The sequence below is a fragment of the Pygocentrus nattereri genome, chromosome 3 (genome assembly GCF_015220715.1).
Source record: "Pygocentrus nattereri isolate fPygNat1 chromosome 3, fPygNat1.pri, whole genome shotgun sequence".
Lineage (NCBI taxonomy): Eukaryota > Metazoa > Chordata > Actinopteri > Characiformes > Serrasalmidae > Pygocentrus > Pygocentrus nattereri.
Genome location: NC_051213.1, coordinates 2749191 through 2763879, shown reverse-complemented (window position 1 = coordinate 2763879; position 14689 = coordinate 2749191). Strand labels below are relative to the sequence as shown.

The 14689-nt window shown below is 40.6% G+C and overlaps 1 protein-coding gene across 1 annotated transcript; it reads right to left on the bottom strand.

Annotated features, from left to right (window-relative positions):
* Positions 1–5125: 5125 nt before the first annotated feature.
* LOC108414189 lies at positions 5126–13741 on the bottom strand. Its single transcript, XM_017686995.2, has 3 exons — positions 13633–13741; positions 6674–6784; positions 5126–6221 (listed from the first exon to the last, which is right to left on the bottom strand). The coding sequence occupies exons 2-3, from the start codon at positions 6709–6711 to the stop codon at positions 5279–5281; spliced, it is 981 nt and encodes a 326-aa protein (XP_017542484.1). The 5' UTR covers positions 6712–6784; positions 13633–13741; the 3' UTR covers positions 5126–5278.
* Between the last annotated feature and the right edge of the window lie 948 nt (positions 13742–14689).

The window sequence follows — 14689 nt, the reverse complement described above, 5'->3', positions numbered from 1 at the left end:
TTACTATTTAACCAACACTGTACAGAATTTGGTCTTTTGGCTGGTGATTTTAACTGCGTTCTTAATGATGCACTGGACAGATCATCACCTTCACCATTGACGAATCCAAAATCCCCCCAAATACTTAAAAAACTCTGTGAAGACACTGGGCTGATTGATGTGTGGAGAGAGCGCCACCCTCTGACGAAAGATTATACTTTTTATTCCAATCCTCATCAATTATACTCCAGGTTAGATTATATTTTTATGCATACCACTCATATCCACACAGTAACAGCATGTGAGATTGGACCCATACTGCTCTCTGATCATAGTCCAGTCTATTTAAACTGCAACTTTTATGTATCCTCACCAAAAACAAAAAACTGGAAGTTAAATTTGTCTTTGTTGAACAATGATGCTTTTTGTGAATCAATTCGGGACTCACTGAAGAATTATTGGTCAGATAATCAACACTCCCCAGTATCCCCGGGCACTATTTGGGATGCAGCCAAAGCAACAATTCGTGGGCAAATAATTTGCCAGAGCTCTTTTATTAAAAAATCGCGAGAAGCAAAGCAACGCGCCCTGGAGGCTAAACTACTACACTTGGAGCGTCAACATAAACACACACCCACCACAGAGAATTGGAATCAGTTAACCAAAATCAGGACACAGTTCAATCTCAATTACACAGATTATATAAAGAAACTTCTCTTCCTAACCAAACAGAAATTTTACGAATATGGCAACAGATCAAGTAAACTATTGGCTTCCCAACTAAAAGCAGAACAGACCATGAAATCCATTAAAGCAATTAGGACAAATAATGGGAGCATTACATACGACCCACATTTAATTAATGAAGCATTCACAAATTTTTATAAAAATCTCTACTCGTGTCCACCTCCAAACAATGTGAATAGTGAAAATTATTTAGACAAGATCTCCTTACAATCGGCTACAGAATCTGAAAAAGCAACCCTTAGTGCCCCATTCACAGAGAGAGAAGTCTGGGATGCAATTCAATCAATGCCCACCGGGAGGGCCCCAGGATTGGACGGGTATCCCGTAGAGTACTACAGGAAGTTCTGGCCCGAACTAAAACCTATACTCATGCCCGCCCTCCATCATATATACGAACACAATGTCATACCAAATTCATGGAAGACTGCCTCCATCTCTCTTATTTTAAAAAAAGATAAAAATCCATCGGACTGTTCGTCTTATCGACCAATCAGTTTATTGAATGTGGACTTTAAAATTGTTGCCAAGGTCCTTGCACGCAGACTGGATGCCCTGCTGCCACGCTTGATACATCCAGATCAAACAGGATTCGTGAGGTCAAGACATGGTTCAGATAATGTACGCCGTGCTCTAAACATTGTAGATCACCTTAGCAGAAATCCAGATCCAGCTTTTATTGTTTCTCTCGACGCAGAAAAAGCTTTTGACAGGGTTCACTGGGATTTCTTATTTGCGGTACTAAAGAAGATTAATTTGGGTTCGTCTTTTATAAATATGATTAAATCGCTTTACTCTTATCCAAACGCAGTGGTCAATACTAATAATTTTCATTCAGATGTGTTCCCAGTGAGCAGGGGATGTCGTCAGGGCTGTCCGCTCTCTCCACTTCTTTTTTGTCTGGTAATTGAACCTCTGGCCCAATCAATCAGAAATAGTACACGCCTCACAGGCATCAAGATTGGTGGAGAAGACCATCGTATCTCCCTCTATGCAGACGATGTCCTTCTGTACTTGTCCAATCCAAACGCTTCTGTTAATATAGTCTTAGATTTGATCTCTGACTACAGCTCAGTGTCTGGATATAAAATTAACCTGGATAAATCGCTGGCCCTACCAATCAATATTTCACAAAGTGACAATATACGGCAGATAACTCCCTTCCATATCTCTGACACCGGATTTAAATACCTCGGCATAGTAATTACACCCAATTTGAACAATTTATTCACTACCAATTATACACCACTTTGGGACAAAATTGAGCAGGATTTGCGTGTCTGGACCGCTCTCCCAAATTCCTTTTTTGGCCGAATTAATGTAATTAAAATGAATGTCCTGCCCCGACTTAATTATTTTTTCCGAACTCTCCCGTGCTACATACCTGCTAGTTTTTTCAAGAATATAAACTCCAGAATAACGGAATATATTTGGAATAAGAAAAAACCTCGAATCAGGTTCTCAATACTCACTAAAACGAAAAACCAGGGAGGGGTCTCTTTACCAAACTTCCAACTATACTATTGGTCAGCACAAATTATACAAATGCTATCTTGGTTCTTAGATAGACATGATTCTAAATGGGTTGAAATTGAGTCTTTGTCCTGCAAACCATTGGAATTAAAATCTCTCCCATTTATAAACAATTTAGAAAAATGTCACAGTTTAAAAGACAAATACACAGTTTATAACACACTCTTGGCCTGGAAAGACGTTAGACAATATCTAAAAATCCCAAAAAATATCTCACTGTACTCTCCAATTTGCCATAACCCAGACTTCCCCTCTCAACTAAGGTCTATAGGACTACATACATGGGTCAAATCTGGAATAAGAGATCTATCCTGCATATACGGACAAAGTCTAATGTCTTTTGAGCAGATAACAGAACAGTTTAAGGTCCCCAAATCAGATTTTTATAAATACCTTCAGGTACGTCACTTCATAAGCTCCAAAGAAACCAAACTCCGAACGGAGTTGAATGACATGGAAAATGTTCTTATTAAGCCAAATCCTCGTCTGTGTAAAATATCGTATGTGTATTCTACATTCTTTGATGTCAATGAGCCATGTTACAATCCATTGAGACAGGCCTGGGAGAAAGATCTTTCTATTAAATTTGACGATGACTCTTGGAATAATATGCATAAGAAAATATTTCCTAGTTGCACTTCCATTAACATCCAAGAACAGAATTTCAAATTCTTTTTTAGATCTTATTTAACACCTTCACGTCTGTATAAGATGTGTAAAAACCCATCTCCACTATGTCCTAAGTGTAACTCTGATACAGGTACATTTATGCACATGTTCTGGGAGTGCACTAAAATCCAAGTATTCTGGAAAGATTTTCATCAGGTCATTCAGAAGATGTTAGAAAAACATTTCCACATGTCACCATGTTTGTATCTTTTGGCTCATGATCCCAATGGGGTGCTAAATGGAAACCAATCCTACCTGATGGGTTCACTGTCATACCTAGCAAAGAAATGTATTTTACTGCTCTGGATAACTCCAACTGTCCCAACAGTCAAGATGTGGCTGACACAACTGTCGAATGTCTTTCCACTAGAAAAACTCACGTTTGAAATGCATAACAGACAACAAAAATTCTCTGAAATATGGTCACCAGTTTGGAAAGTGTTGGAGGATTTATGATCTTTCTTCTTGCACCTCATCTGTACCCCTGCCTGCATTGTAATTTCTATGTAATTACTACCTAACACTTTTTTACCATACCCTTTCACTCATTCTTGAACATTTTGCAATAATGTCAAATTGCATATATCATAGTGGCGATTAACATATGTTTTTGTTTTATTATATTTTATTTTATCTTATTCTACATTACTCTCTTCTTTTTCTCCTCTTTTTCTGATTTGTTGTTGTTTTGTTGTTGTTTCCCTCTGTTAATTATAAAATCCAATAAATATACAATTAAAAAAAAAAGAAATGAGTTTGTAATCCTTTCCATACTGATGTAATTCAATAATGTTCGTTCTAGTGTCTTTCCATTGCTGGAAAAGTTCTATTTAAGTTCTGTTTAGGTTCTGCAGGGCTGGCAGTAATCAAGCCTGAGGGTGTCTCGTTTAATTGATCCAGTGATTTAGGTTATTTGGTTGGTTGAGTAACTAAGGGAGCAATTACTTTTGGCGTTGATAACTTTTTCCCTTCAATAGATGAAATGAATCATTTTAAAGCTGTATTCATGTTTACTAGAGTTTTCATATACATTTTTTGAGGAATATGCAAATATAGAAGAAATCATAGTTTTTTACAGCTCTGTAGCTTATGTTGGGTAACCAACCCCAGTGTGTAGTGGGGGAAGCGAATCAAACCCACCTGATCTGCATATTTAGTTGTATAAAAATAGGAAAAAATGGTTTGCAGGTCAGATTAAGGGTGAGTTGTGAATATGAGCTGGTGATTTGAGACCCCTGCTGTAACTGATATTGGATTATTTTATAATGATAATAACATTATAGTCAGAATTATGATGACTAAATAAGCGGCTTTAATCAGGTTTATACAGTGGCTACTGGAAGCTAACAGAGAAATATGTGAGTGATAGCTTTGGTGTTTGTTGTTTATTTAGTTAGTAAATAATTATGTTCTGTCTGATGGCTGTATGCTGGAGAAACTTGTTTCATATTGTTGCACATTTTTACTAGTAAAAGCGCAACTGCCAGGATTAATAGCTGAGAAAACCTACTATTTTATTATACACTGCTCAAAAAATAAAGGGAACACTTAAACAGCTCAATATAACTCCAAGTAAATCAAACTTCTGTGAAATCAAACTGTCCACTTAGGAAGCAACACTGACCATCAATTTCACAGCTGTTGTGCAAATGGAACAGACAACAGGTGGAAATTATTGGCAATTAGCAAGACTCACTCAATAAAGGAGTGGTTCTGCAGGTGGGACCACAGACCACTTCTCAGTACCTTTCTGCTTTCTGGCTGATGTTTTGGTCACTTTTGAATGTTGGTGATCTTTCACACTCGTGGTAGCAGGAGACGGACTCTACAACCCACACAAGTGGCTCAGGTAGTGCAGCTCATCCAGGATGGCACATCAATGCGAGCTGTGGCAAGAAGGTTTGCTGTGTCTGTCAGCGTAGCGTCCAGATGCTTTAGTCCAGGTCTGGGAGGAGATCTCTCAGGAGACCATCCGCCACCTCATCAGGAGCTGCCCAGGCGTTGTAGTGAGGTCATACAGGCACGTGGAGGCCGGACACAACACTGAGCCTCATTTTGACTTGTTTTAAGGACATCACATCAAAGTTGGATCAGCCTGTCGTGTGTTTTTCCACTTTAATTTTGTGTGTGACTCCAAATCCAGGCCTGGTTAATAAATTTGATTTCCATTGATGATTTTTGTGATTTTGTTGTCAGCACATTCAACTTTGTACAGAACAAAGTATTCATTCAGATCTAGGATGTGTTATTGGAGTGTTCCCTTTATTTTTTTGAGCAGTGTATTAAACTTACATACTGCCTATTAAGAAAAAGGAAAGAAATTAGCCATTTTGTTAATTCGTTTTGAGCCCTTTTAATCTTCATGTGCTTCGTTGAATGTGGTGCGAAGGAGTTCGTACAGCGTGGAAAAATCATAGAGCTCCATGTTCTCTGTGGACATTACAGTGCCAGACCTTGTGTAGGCATACTGTTCCTGCAGCTTCCTCTCATCCAGTGGTTTAGTTCCTCTGTACTCCAGACCTGCGGCCAGGTGAATGGTGGCTTTTTTTTTGAAAATCCAGAGCAGGAATGCAATCACACCAATGATCTTATATAAAGCCACTTCTGGTAGCCACTTAGCAAAGACGCCTCCTGGTGGATATGGAATGACAAGGCGCCTGTGATCTCTGAACAAATCCTTCCATTGAGCTAATGCTGTGAGATTCATCATCCAATCAGCATTATTCCTCATCGGACCAAGGGTGATTTTAGGAACTTCAGCTCCCGGCTGAGCTGCCATGGAGTTCCAGCGTTCAGGGAGGGGCCCCTGAGGTTCCCCGTTTCTGAAGACTCGGTGCTCGGGCAGGATGCACCCTGCTGAGATGCCATAAGCAACGTTGCCGTCAATGGCGCAGTTCCATGGAGGATACAGGATTGTATCAGTGATGTTTTTCAGAGGCACAAGCCGATTGGCAGGATGGGTCTGATCACTGATGCTGCCTTTACCCACCAGCACAATGTGCAGTTCTCTGTCCACACCATGCAGTTCTCCATCCTCACTGCCCAGATCAAATTCCTCGCTGACTTCTGACTTTTTGAGCGTCTTGCAAAAGTACCGTACCAGGTTAAGACATAAGACTTTACCAACTTCAGTTGTGATCCATTTGAAAGCTTGACATGTACCAGAGGCACCCAGACTTAAAACAATGGAAGGCAGACAGTTCAGCACCGTCGCCCCATTTTTATCAATGACATTGCTGTATGGGCCAAGGTTTTCCAAGGCTTCAAGCAATTCTTCCCTGGGCGTCTTTTTCTCCCTGTAAAAGCAGAGTTTCATTTTGAGACACATTTCTGAAATGGAAATCACTGACAGATATGAGTATGATAGAAATTCAGCAACTATAAATTATTCAGTGACTTCGATGTTATTTAGTAGCTGCTATGAACTATCCATTAAAAATGTTTTTTTATTCCCTACTTATTATAATATAATATAATATAATATAATATAATATAATATAATATAATATAATATAATATAATATAATATAATATAGTCCAACAACAGATGTGCTGCTACTCTAGGGCAACATACATGTCCCCTTATTAGTGCAATGGTTTTCTAAAGAGGTTCAAATAAAGAGGAATTAATGTCAGCAAATCACTGTTGCAGTCAGTGATCGTATTCAATCTGGATTAGTTTTACCTGGGCAGGTCCTGTAATTAGAGGCAGAGAGTGAGAGAGGGTGAGAAACAGAGAGAGACTCACTCCGGAGTTTGATAGAGACTCTGAACGTCTGCTGACATGTTCTTATGTTCTGAAGTTCTGAACAGCAGCAAGTCAAGTTGAGCTCCCGAACAAAGAACTTCAACACTTTTTCTGGAACAAGTAAAAGAACAGATGAAGAAAATGTGGATGACACAACTTGAACAACAAACACATTCCTGAATGTCAAGAAGTAGAAACTTTAGAAAAGTTATCAATAGACTATAAACAGTCAGTTTTATTATCTGCTGTTACCACAGCAACAGGCCTGGCAGTCCTCTTACTTGGGTATTCGTGAGGAAATAACTGTGGTAAATGGTCATAATGTGCTGGGAGGTACACGCTTCTTTATTTTTGTAACTTATTTTAAAGGTTATTTTGAGACAGTTCCCACCTCTGAAGTGGAAGTTGGAACTTAGTCTTTTGTGAAATAAAAGAACACAATAAAAGTGGAGTTGTGTAAACGCTGGTGTTGTATCTTTAATTGTGTCATGAAACTGTAATTACGTGTTTAATTGGCCAAAACAAAGCGCTGACTAGTAGAGGGTGACGCTGACGTCTATTAAAATGATCAGAAGCACAAAACACTGAAGGTAAACAGTTTCCATCAGGGAGAACCGAGTGGCTCTGAAATCACTTTTTACACACAAGCAAAGTTTCAGTTTCAGATTTATTTACAACTTAGTTCCAAGTTTAAGTTGAATAAAAACTGGCTTTAAACTCAGGATCACAGATGAGCTCCTTTACTATGTTGATCTGTAGGCCTCTGTTCTGATTTCTCAAAATGTAGGAGGAAAAAGTCGGATATTAGACTCTGAAATGTAGTGGAGTGAAAGGAAAAAGTCCAGAACGGAGAAACTTCAGTACAGATACACCAAAAATACTAAAGTACAGGAACTAATTACATTTACTCAGTTACTCAGTTACTGTCCACCACCGGATACAGGCTCGGCAACAGGAGGAGGGGGATGCCCTTTCATATGGAAATCTGTGGGGGGGCTGTTTTGTGTTTGTGTAATTTGTCCAGCAACTTAAACTTTATTTTTATTTATTTATTTATTCTGCAGGGTAGCCTTTGCAAACTGCATTCACATTAATTACATTGGTTTTCTAGCTGAGAATGCTATTCAGAGATCTCAGTCGAAACTGCCTGATGTGAGCCCATCAGATAGAGGTGTGTATTGGTCAGATAGTTACGTATTAGTCAGATAGAGCTGCGTATTGGTCAGATAGTCACGTATTGGTCATATAGAGTTAGGTATTGGTCAGATAGGGTTGCGTATTGGTCAGATAGAGCTGTGTATTGGTCAGATAGTCACGTATTGGTCAGATAGAGTTAGGTATTGGTCAGATAAGGTTGTGTATTGGTCAGATAGGGTTAGGTATTGGTCAGATAGAGTTAGGTATTGGTGAGATAGAGCTACATATTGGTCAGATAGAGCTGCACATTGGTCAGAAACAGCTGCATATTGGTCATATTTTGTCTGTAGCGGTCTGTAGCAGCTCTAATTCATCAACTAAGATATGTCTCCCTAACTTGGCTAAGTATTGCTTTACTATCTTTCATTACCTTTTATGCCCCAATTACTGCTTCTGTCATGTGCTTTACAATACCTGTTTACTCATCCCACAGATCATGTAGAACTACTCATCACAGAACCCGTAATTCCAGTAACCTCATCTATCCCCCACGTTCATCAGACTCTCAGACCAGGGTTGCAGGTGCGCTCTGGAATTGCCAATCAGCTGTGCAGAAGACAGACTTCATCTCAGCCCTCGCATCCTTCCATTCGCTGCACTTCCTGGCATTGACAGAGACCTGGATCACCCCCATGAACTCAGCAACTCCAGCAGCCCTGTCCACTGCCTTTCACTTCTCCCATTCCCCACGGCAGTCTGGCAGGGGTGGTGGCACAGGTTTGCTCTTGTCTCGAAAATGGCGTTTCACTCCACTTGCTTTTTCTCATCTTTCAATTTCCTCCTTTGAGTACCATGCTGTCACTGTATCTTTCCCCACTAAACTTCACATCATTGTTCTTTATTGTCCTCCCTCTCCTCTAGGCTACTTCATCGATGAGTTAGACACTCTACTGAGTCTTTTCTCCATCGATGAAACCCCGCTCATACTCTTGGGAGACTTCAACCTGCCATCAGACAAGCTGCAGTCATCCTGCCTGTTACCACTGCTATCATCCCTAGACCTCATTCTCAACGAGACTCCTCCGACGCACAGAGCAGGCAACGCTTTGGACCTGATAGTCACCAGACCTATCTCTACGCTGGATGTGACCGTAACTCCCATGCATCGCTCTTATCACCATTTCCTATCTTTCTCACTTGCCCTCCCTGTTAATCCTGTCCATTACATCACTTTGTGCTCCTCTTCTCGGCACAACTTGCACTCCACTCGCAGATTTTCCTCTCTCTCACTGAACAAGGCTATGGATGCTTTCCTTTCTTCACTCTCATCCGCAATTAACCTCCTGTGTCCTCTCTCCTCCAGGCCAGCAAGATCTTCCCCACCTGCCCCCTGGCTGACATGTGTCCTGCGCAGCAACCGACAAGATCTAAGGAAGGCTGAGAGAAGGTGGAGGAAATCCCAGCTTGACTCAGATCTTCACTCCTATCAGTCTCTCCTTTCCAAGTTCTCACTTGAAGTTACTCCTGCAAAGTCATCATTTTACAAAGGGAAACTGGAAGCATCAGCATGTGATCCACGCAAGCTCTTCAACATTTTTTCCTCCCTTCTCAACCCTCCTCCTCCCCCTGCACCCTGTTCTCTCACCCCTGAGGATTTTGTCACCTTCTTTGAGGAGAAGGTTGATAGAATCTGCCAGTCTTTTCCCTCTGTCCCCACTCCTTCCACTAGACCGCATCATCTCATTCTCAATCCCTTAAACTGTTTTTCTTCTCTTTCCACAGATGCTGTCAAATCCATTCAACTGATCAAATCCAGTAACCCAACCACCTGCCCACTGGATCCAATCCCATCTGCTTTGTTTCAGTCAATCACCAAGGACCTACTGCCCTTCATCACGTTTCTCATCAACAATCCTTGGCATCGGGTGAAGTTCCAGCAACTTTCAAGATTGCAAGAGTACTCCCCATCTTGAAGAAACCCATGCTTGACAGCTCTGTCTGGTATCACTTCTTTCTTTCCTTTCAAAAGTTCTTGAACGTGCCGTCTCTAATCAACTTTCTCTCTTTCTCACACAGAACCAGCTCCAAGACCCCAAACAGTCTGGCTTCAAACCAGCACACTCTACAGAAACTGCCCTCATCGCAGTGACGGAGAACCGACCAATCTGCAAGATCGGCCAAATTGCCTTCTGTCCTGATCCTTCTTGATCTCTCAGCAACTTTTGACACAGTCAACCATACAATCCTTCTGGACATCCTCACCAACCTCGGAATCACTGGCTATGCGTGGAAGTGGTTCAAGTCCTATCTGGAGGATCGCTCTTATGAGGTAACATGGAGAGGGTTCACATCCTCTCCATGCAGGCTCTCCACTGGCGTCCCCCAAGGCTCGGTCCTGGGTCCTCTTCTCTTTTCTCTTTACACTAGCTCTCTTGGTGACGTAATATATTCTCATGGCTTCTCTTATCACTGTTATGCTGATGACACTCAACTAATGTTTTCTTTCTCTCCCTCTGACACACAGGTTTCCAGTCGCATCTCAGCATGCCTGTCTGACATCTCTACATGGGTGGCAGCCCACCACCTGAAGCTCAATCCCAGCAAGACTGAGCTGATATTCATCCCTGCGACTACAGATTCACAGTTCACAGTTCACAGTTCACAATACTTTATTAGTCCTCATCATGATCTCACCGTCTCATTCAAGAACTCTCTGATTGTTCCGTCTGTAGAGATAAGAAGTCTTGGTGTGACTCAGGATGGCCAGTTATCGTTCTCGACTCACATTGCGAACTGACTCGGTCAGGCAGGTATCTCCTGTACAACATCCGGAGGATCCGACCCTTCCTCACCCGAGAGGCCACCCAGGTGCTAGTGCAGTCTCTGGTCATGTCAAGGCTTGACTACTGCAACTCACTCTTGGCTGGTCTTCCCATGCAGGCCAAGAAATGTTGGTGCTTTACCATATTTTGGACAGCATTACAAGCTAAAGCCTACTGTACAGACAGCACTGAGATTAACATACGGAGCAAGCTCAGCAATGTGTGAAAACTAATGATCAAACTGAAGGATGTTTTTAGCAAGCACAGAAGGAGCATGCTGCACAGATGGTTATTATGGGGGGAAAGTATGGATGGAAATTATGCAGATCAACTCCCAGCTAATAACTCTGAGAGTCAAAACACTTGTAGTCGACTCTTCAACTCTGTTTTTTCATCGTAATTACAACCCCAATTCCAGTGAAATTGGGACGTTGTGTAAAACATGAATAAAAACAGAATACGATGATTTGCAAATCCTTTTCAACCGATATTCAATTGAATACACTACAAAGACGAGATATTTAATGTTCAAATGGATAAACTTTATTGTTTTTTGCAAATATTCACTCATTTTGAATTTGATGCCTGCAACATGTTCCAAAGAAGTTGGGACAGGGGCAACAAAAGACTGGGAAAGTTGAGGAATGCTCAAAAAACACCTGTTTGGAACATTCCACAGGTGAACAGGTTAATTGGAAACAGGTGAGCGTCATGATTGGGTATAAAGGGAGCATCACTGAAAGGCTCAGTCGTTCACAAGCGAGGACGGGCGAGGTTCACCACTTGGTGAACAACTGCGTGAGCAAATAGTCCAACAGTTTAAGAACAACGTTTCTCAACATGCAACTGCAGGAATTTAGGGATTTCATCATCTACAGGATTTGCAGATCATCGTATTCTGTTTTTATTTATGTTTTACACAACGTCCCAACTTCATTGGAATTGGGGTTGTAGCTGGAGGGACATGCAAACTTAATTGTGTGTAATGCAGGTAAGAGTCTGAGTAGTGTACGTTTGTTATTGTACGTTTGTTTAATTATTTGATCTTATTAATTAAGTGGTTTCATTAACTTAAACAAAACCAACGCTGCTCAGTCACAAACTCTATAAACACAAACTCTGCTCACAAAGATGTTTTCATACACTAAACAGTAACTCTGCATCTTCAACATGAACGGGCAGATAATGTTCAACTGCCCCAGAATAAATACTTTAGGTCTGGATAACTGGTTAGTAGTGATTTTCCTACTCTGAAGCTGTGTTGGTTAAAATTAGGTGCAGTTTTACACTCTTTACCCTTTTTAAGTTTATTTAAAAGACTGACTGTCTTCCTCTGGATATTTTCAAACCACAGTGGCGCCATTGTGGAAATGGCAAAATGCTGAGTGGCTCACTGTGAAGAGTACTGGAGTCTCTGCGTCTCAACGTTAAAAGTTTGGGAATTTTTAGACTTCGCGCGATATGATGCGGCGTATCCGGTGGGCAGAGACCTTTGGGTTAGAAAGTAATATTGAAATCTGTTAATGTGTTGTTTGTTTATGCTTGTGCTCTTCTGCCCAATAAAAAAATATGATTCACTTCAGTTTGGTGTGGTTCCTATTAAAAGTGAAAGGGATGTCCAGAATAATACGCCGTTTTTAATCTACAAAAAAGGTTTACTTAAGAACCCAAAAGGGGTTTTGCTGGAATTCATTTACATTTTACATTTACATTTACAGCATTTAGCAGACGCTCTTATCCAGAGTGACTTACAAGAAGTGCTTTGTCAATCTAGAGAAAGTATCTTTGCTAGTTACCAATAGCTTAGAGAAAAAGACGGTCCTGAGCTCAGATACTGCTAGAAACAAAAAGTCACTGTAGATACAGAGAGAAAAAGAACCAGAACGCAGAACTCTGAGCCATTCAATGCAATACAATAACAATAAGATACAATACAATAAACTACAATACACAGTGCAGTACAATAAAATAAGTGCAGCTTATAGTTCAGTGCTGATTTAAGTGCTGTGTAAAGAGACGGTCTTCAGTCTGCGTTTGAAGACCGTGAGAGACTCTGCTGTTCGGACAGCCAGTGGGAGTTCATTCCACCGCCTGGGTGCCAGGACGGAGAACATTCTCGACGCTTGTCTTCCACGCGCCTTGAAGGATGGCGGGTCAAGCCGAGCCGTACTCGCAGCTCGAAGGGCTCGTGGTCCAGTTCGAGATTTTACCATTGCCATCAAGTCGGTAGGAGCTGGTCCATTTCTGGCTTTGTAGGCCAGCATTAGGGTTTAAACCTGATGCAGCTACAGGAAGCCAGTGAAGGGAGCACAGCAGTGGGGTGACGTGGCTGAACTTCACTACAGGAAACTCGCTGGTGTCACATGAACATGTCAAAGTTTCTCTAACCACCTTGATTTTAGCCACTTTTAATATGATTTTGTTTTGTTTTAGTTATTGTTTTACATTTAGTATTTCTTTTTATTTACCTTATCCGTGTTTTTTTTTGTTACTGCTGAATTATTATTTAGCATTTTCTAATCTTAACCACTTTTTATGATTTTAATCCCAATTTGAATTCATTAATTCATGTTATATTTAGTATATTATTAGTATTAATGGTTTATTTTAATATGGTTGTCCACTAAAATAAAATTTTATTATTTTTAACATTTGATAAGTTTTTACAATCTAATTTTTCTCTGATTTCTGTATTGACTTCAGAAATTAGGGTCACCCTTGATACTGAGTTTAAATAAAGGTTGATTGATTGAAAATAGTCAGAATTTGTTCTAAGCTAAACAAGCAGGTAATATTCACATATTCAATGTCAACTTTTAATTATTATTCTCTGAAAATCAACGCATTAGCTTTAAGCTGCTGTAGCTGAAGCACTAAGCCAAACAACATCAGCCACGGCATTTGTTTGATTAAAAGAATGAAGAAAAACACGCAAAAACACCTTTGGGTATCTCCCAAACAAGATTAGAGGGTGATGCCTGAATATAAAACAGTATTTACCTTAGTAGGACGAGAAAAGGAGTTGTTCACTGGTGCAACGCTCTGCCGATCATACCACGACTTCTTGAGTACCAGAGATGTATATAGTCCTTTCAGGGTTGCCAGATCTACTAAAACACAAACCAAAATATGCTTAATCCCGCCCACCAGAAGCTGAAACTAGTCCAACATTTGAAGTATTGCAAAAGAAACAGGCTGTAAAAATGTGTAGAAATTCTGAGAAAATTATATCTAAAGCTATTCATCCGGACAGCAAGAGTGTAAACCATTATTTCACTGAAAAAAAAACAGTCTTTGTCTTGAGGACAGGTTCAGGCCATGTGGCAGCTTGTCCAAATACTGCTGAGACACATTTAACTACTTTGTTGCAGTTTGCATTTAACCCCCTACTTGCTCTGTAGTGATGGGTGACTGGTTTTTAGATTATGTTTTAAAATCATTTTGTTCTTAAGTGATTTTACAGCTATTTCAGCTAAAAGGTAACATTGATGATCAATATTTAGTGAAAACAACACTGCAGTCCTTACTTGTGGATTTAATAGAAACCCAGTTCCAGAAGGAAGCTGGGACACTGTGTGAACTGCCAATAAAGTCAGAAAGCAGTCATTAGTAAGTTGTTTGACCTGTATTCAATTGAAAACTTGCTCCAGGGCTGCGGGGCTGCTGGCCGGCCACCAGAGGGAGACGATGCGCATCTCCCAGTTCCAATCAAGCCCAACGTCCTACACCTGGGCAGAGGCTTGATAAGGACAGAGAAGGAGACACATGTTGTGTTGGGTACATGATGTACTTTTGAACACAAGAACTTAAAAAGCTGTGAGTGCCCAGAGTTAATTATGTTTGCAGACAGCCCGTCACAGTTCCTCCTAAGGTGCACATGTCTGGCTGCAAGCAGACATGAACATGAGATATGAATAAAACTGTAAGACTGTGGCTGTTTCCTGTTTCCTTGACATATATGCTAATGTAACTTACTGTGAATAAAAGAACAGCATGGGCAGAGCAAACTCAGAGCGCATCTCAGTGTGGCACTGGGTGGCTCTCCCTGCAGGTAAAA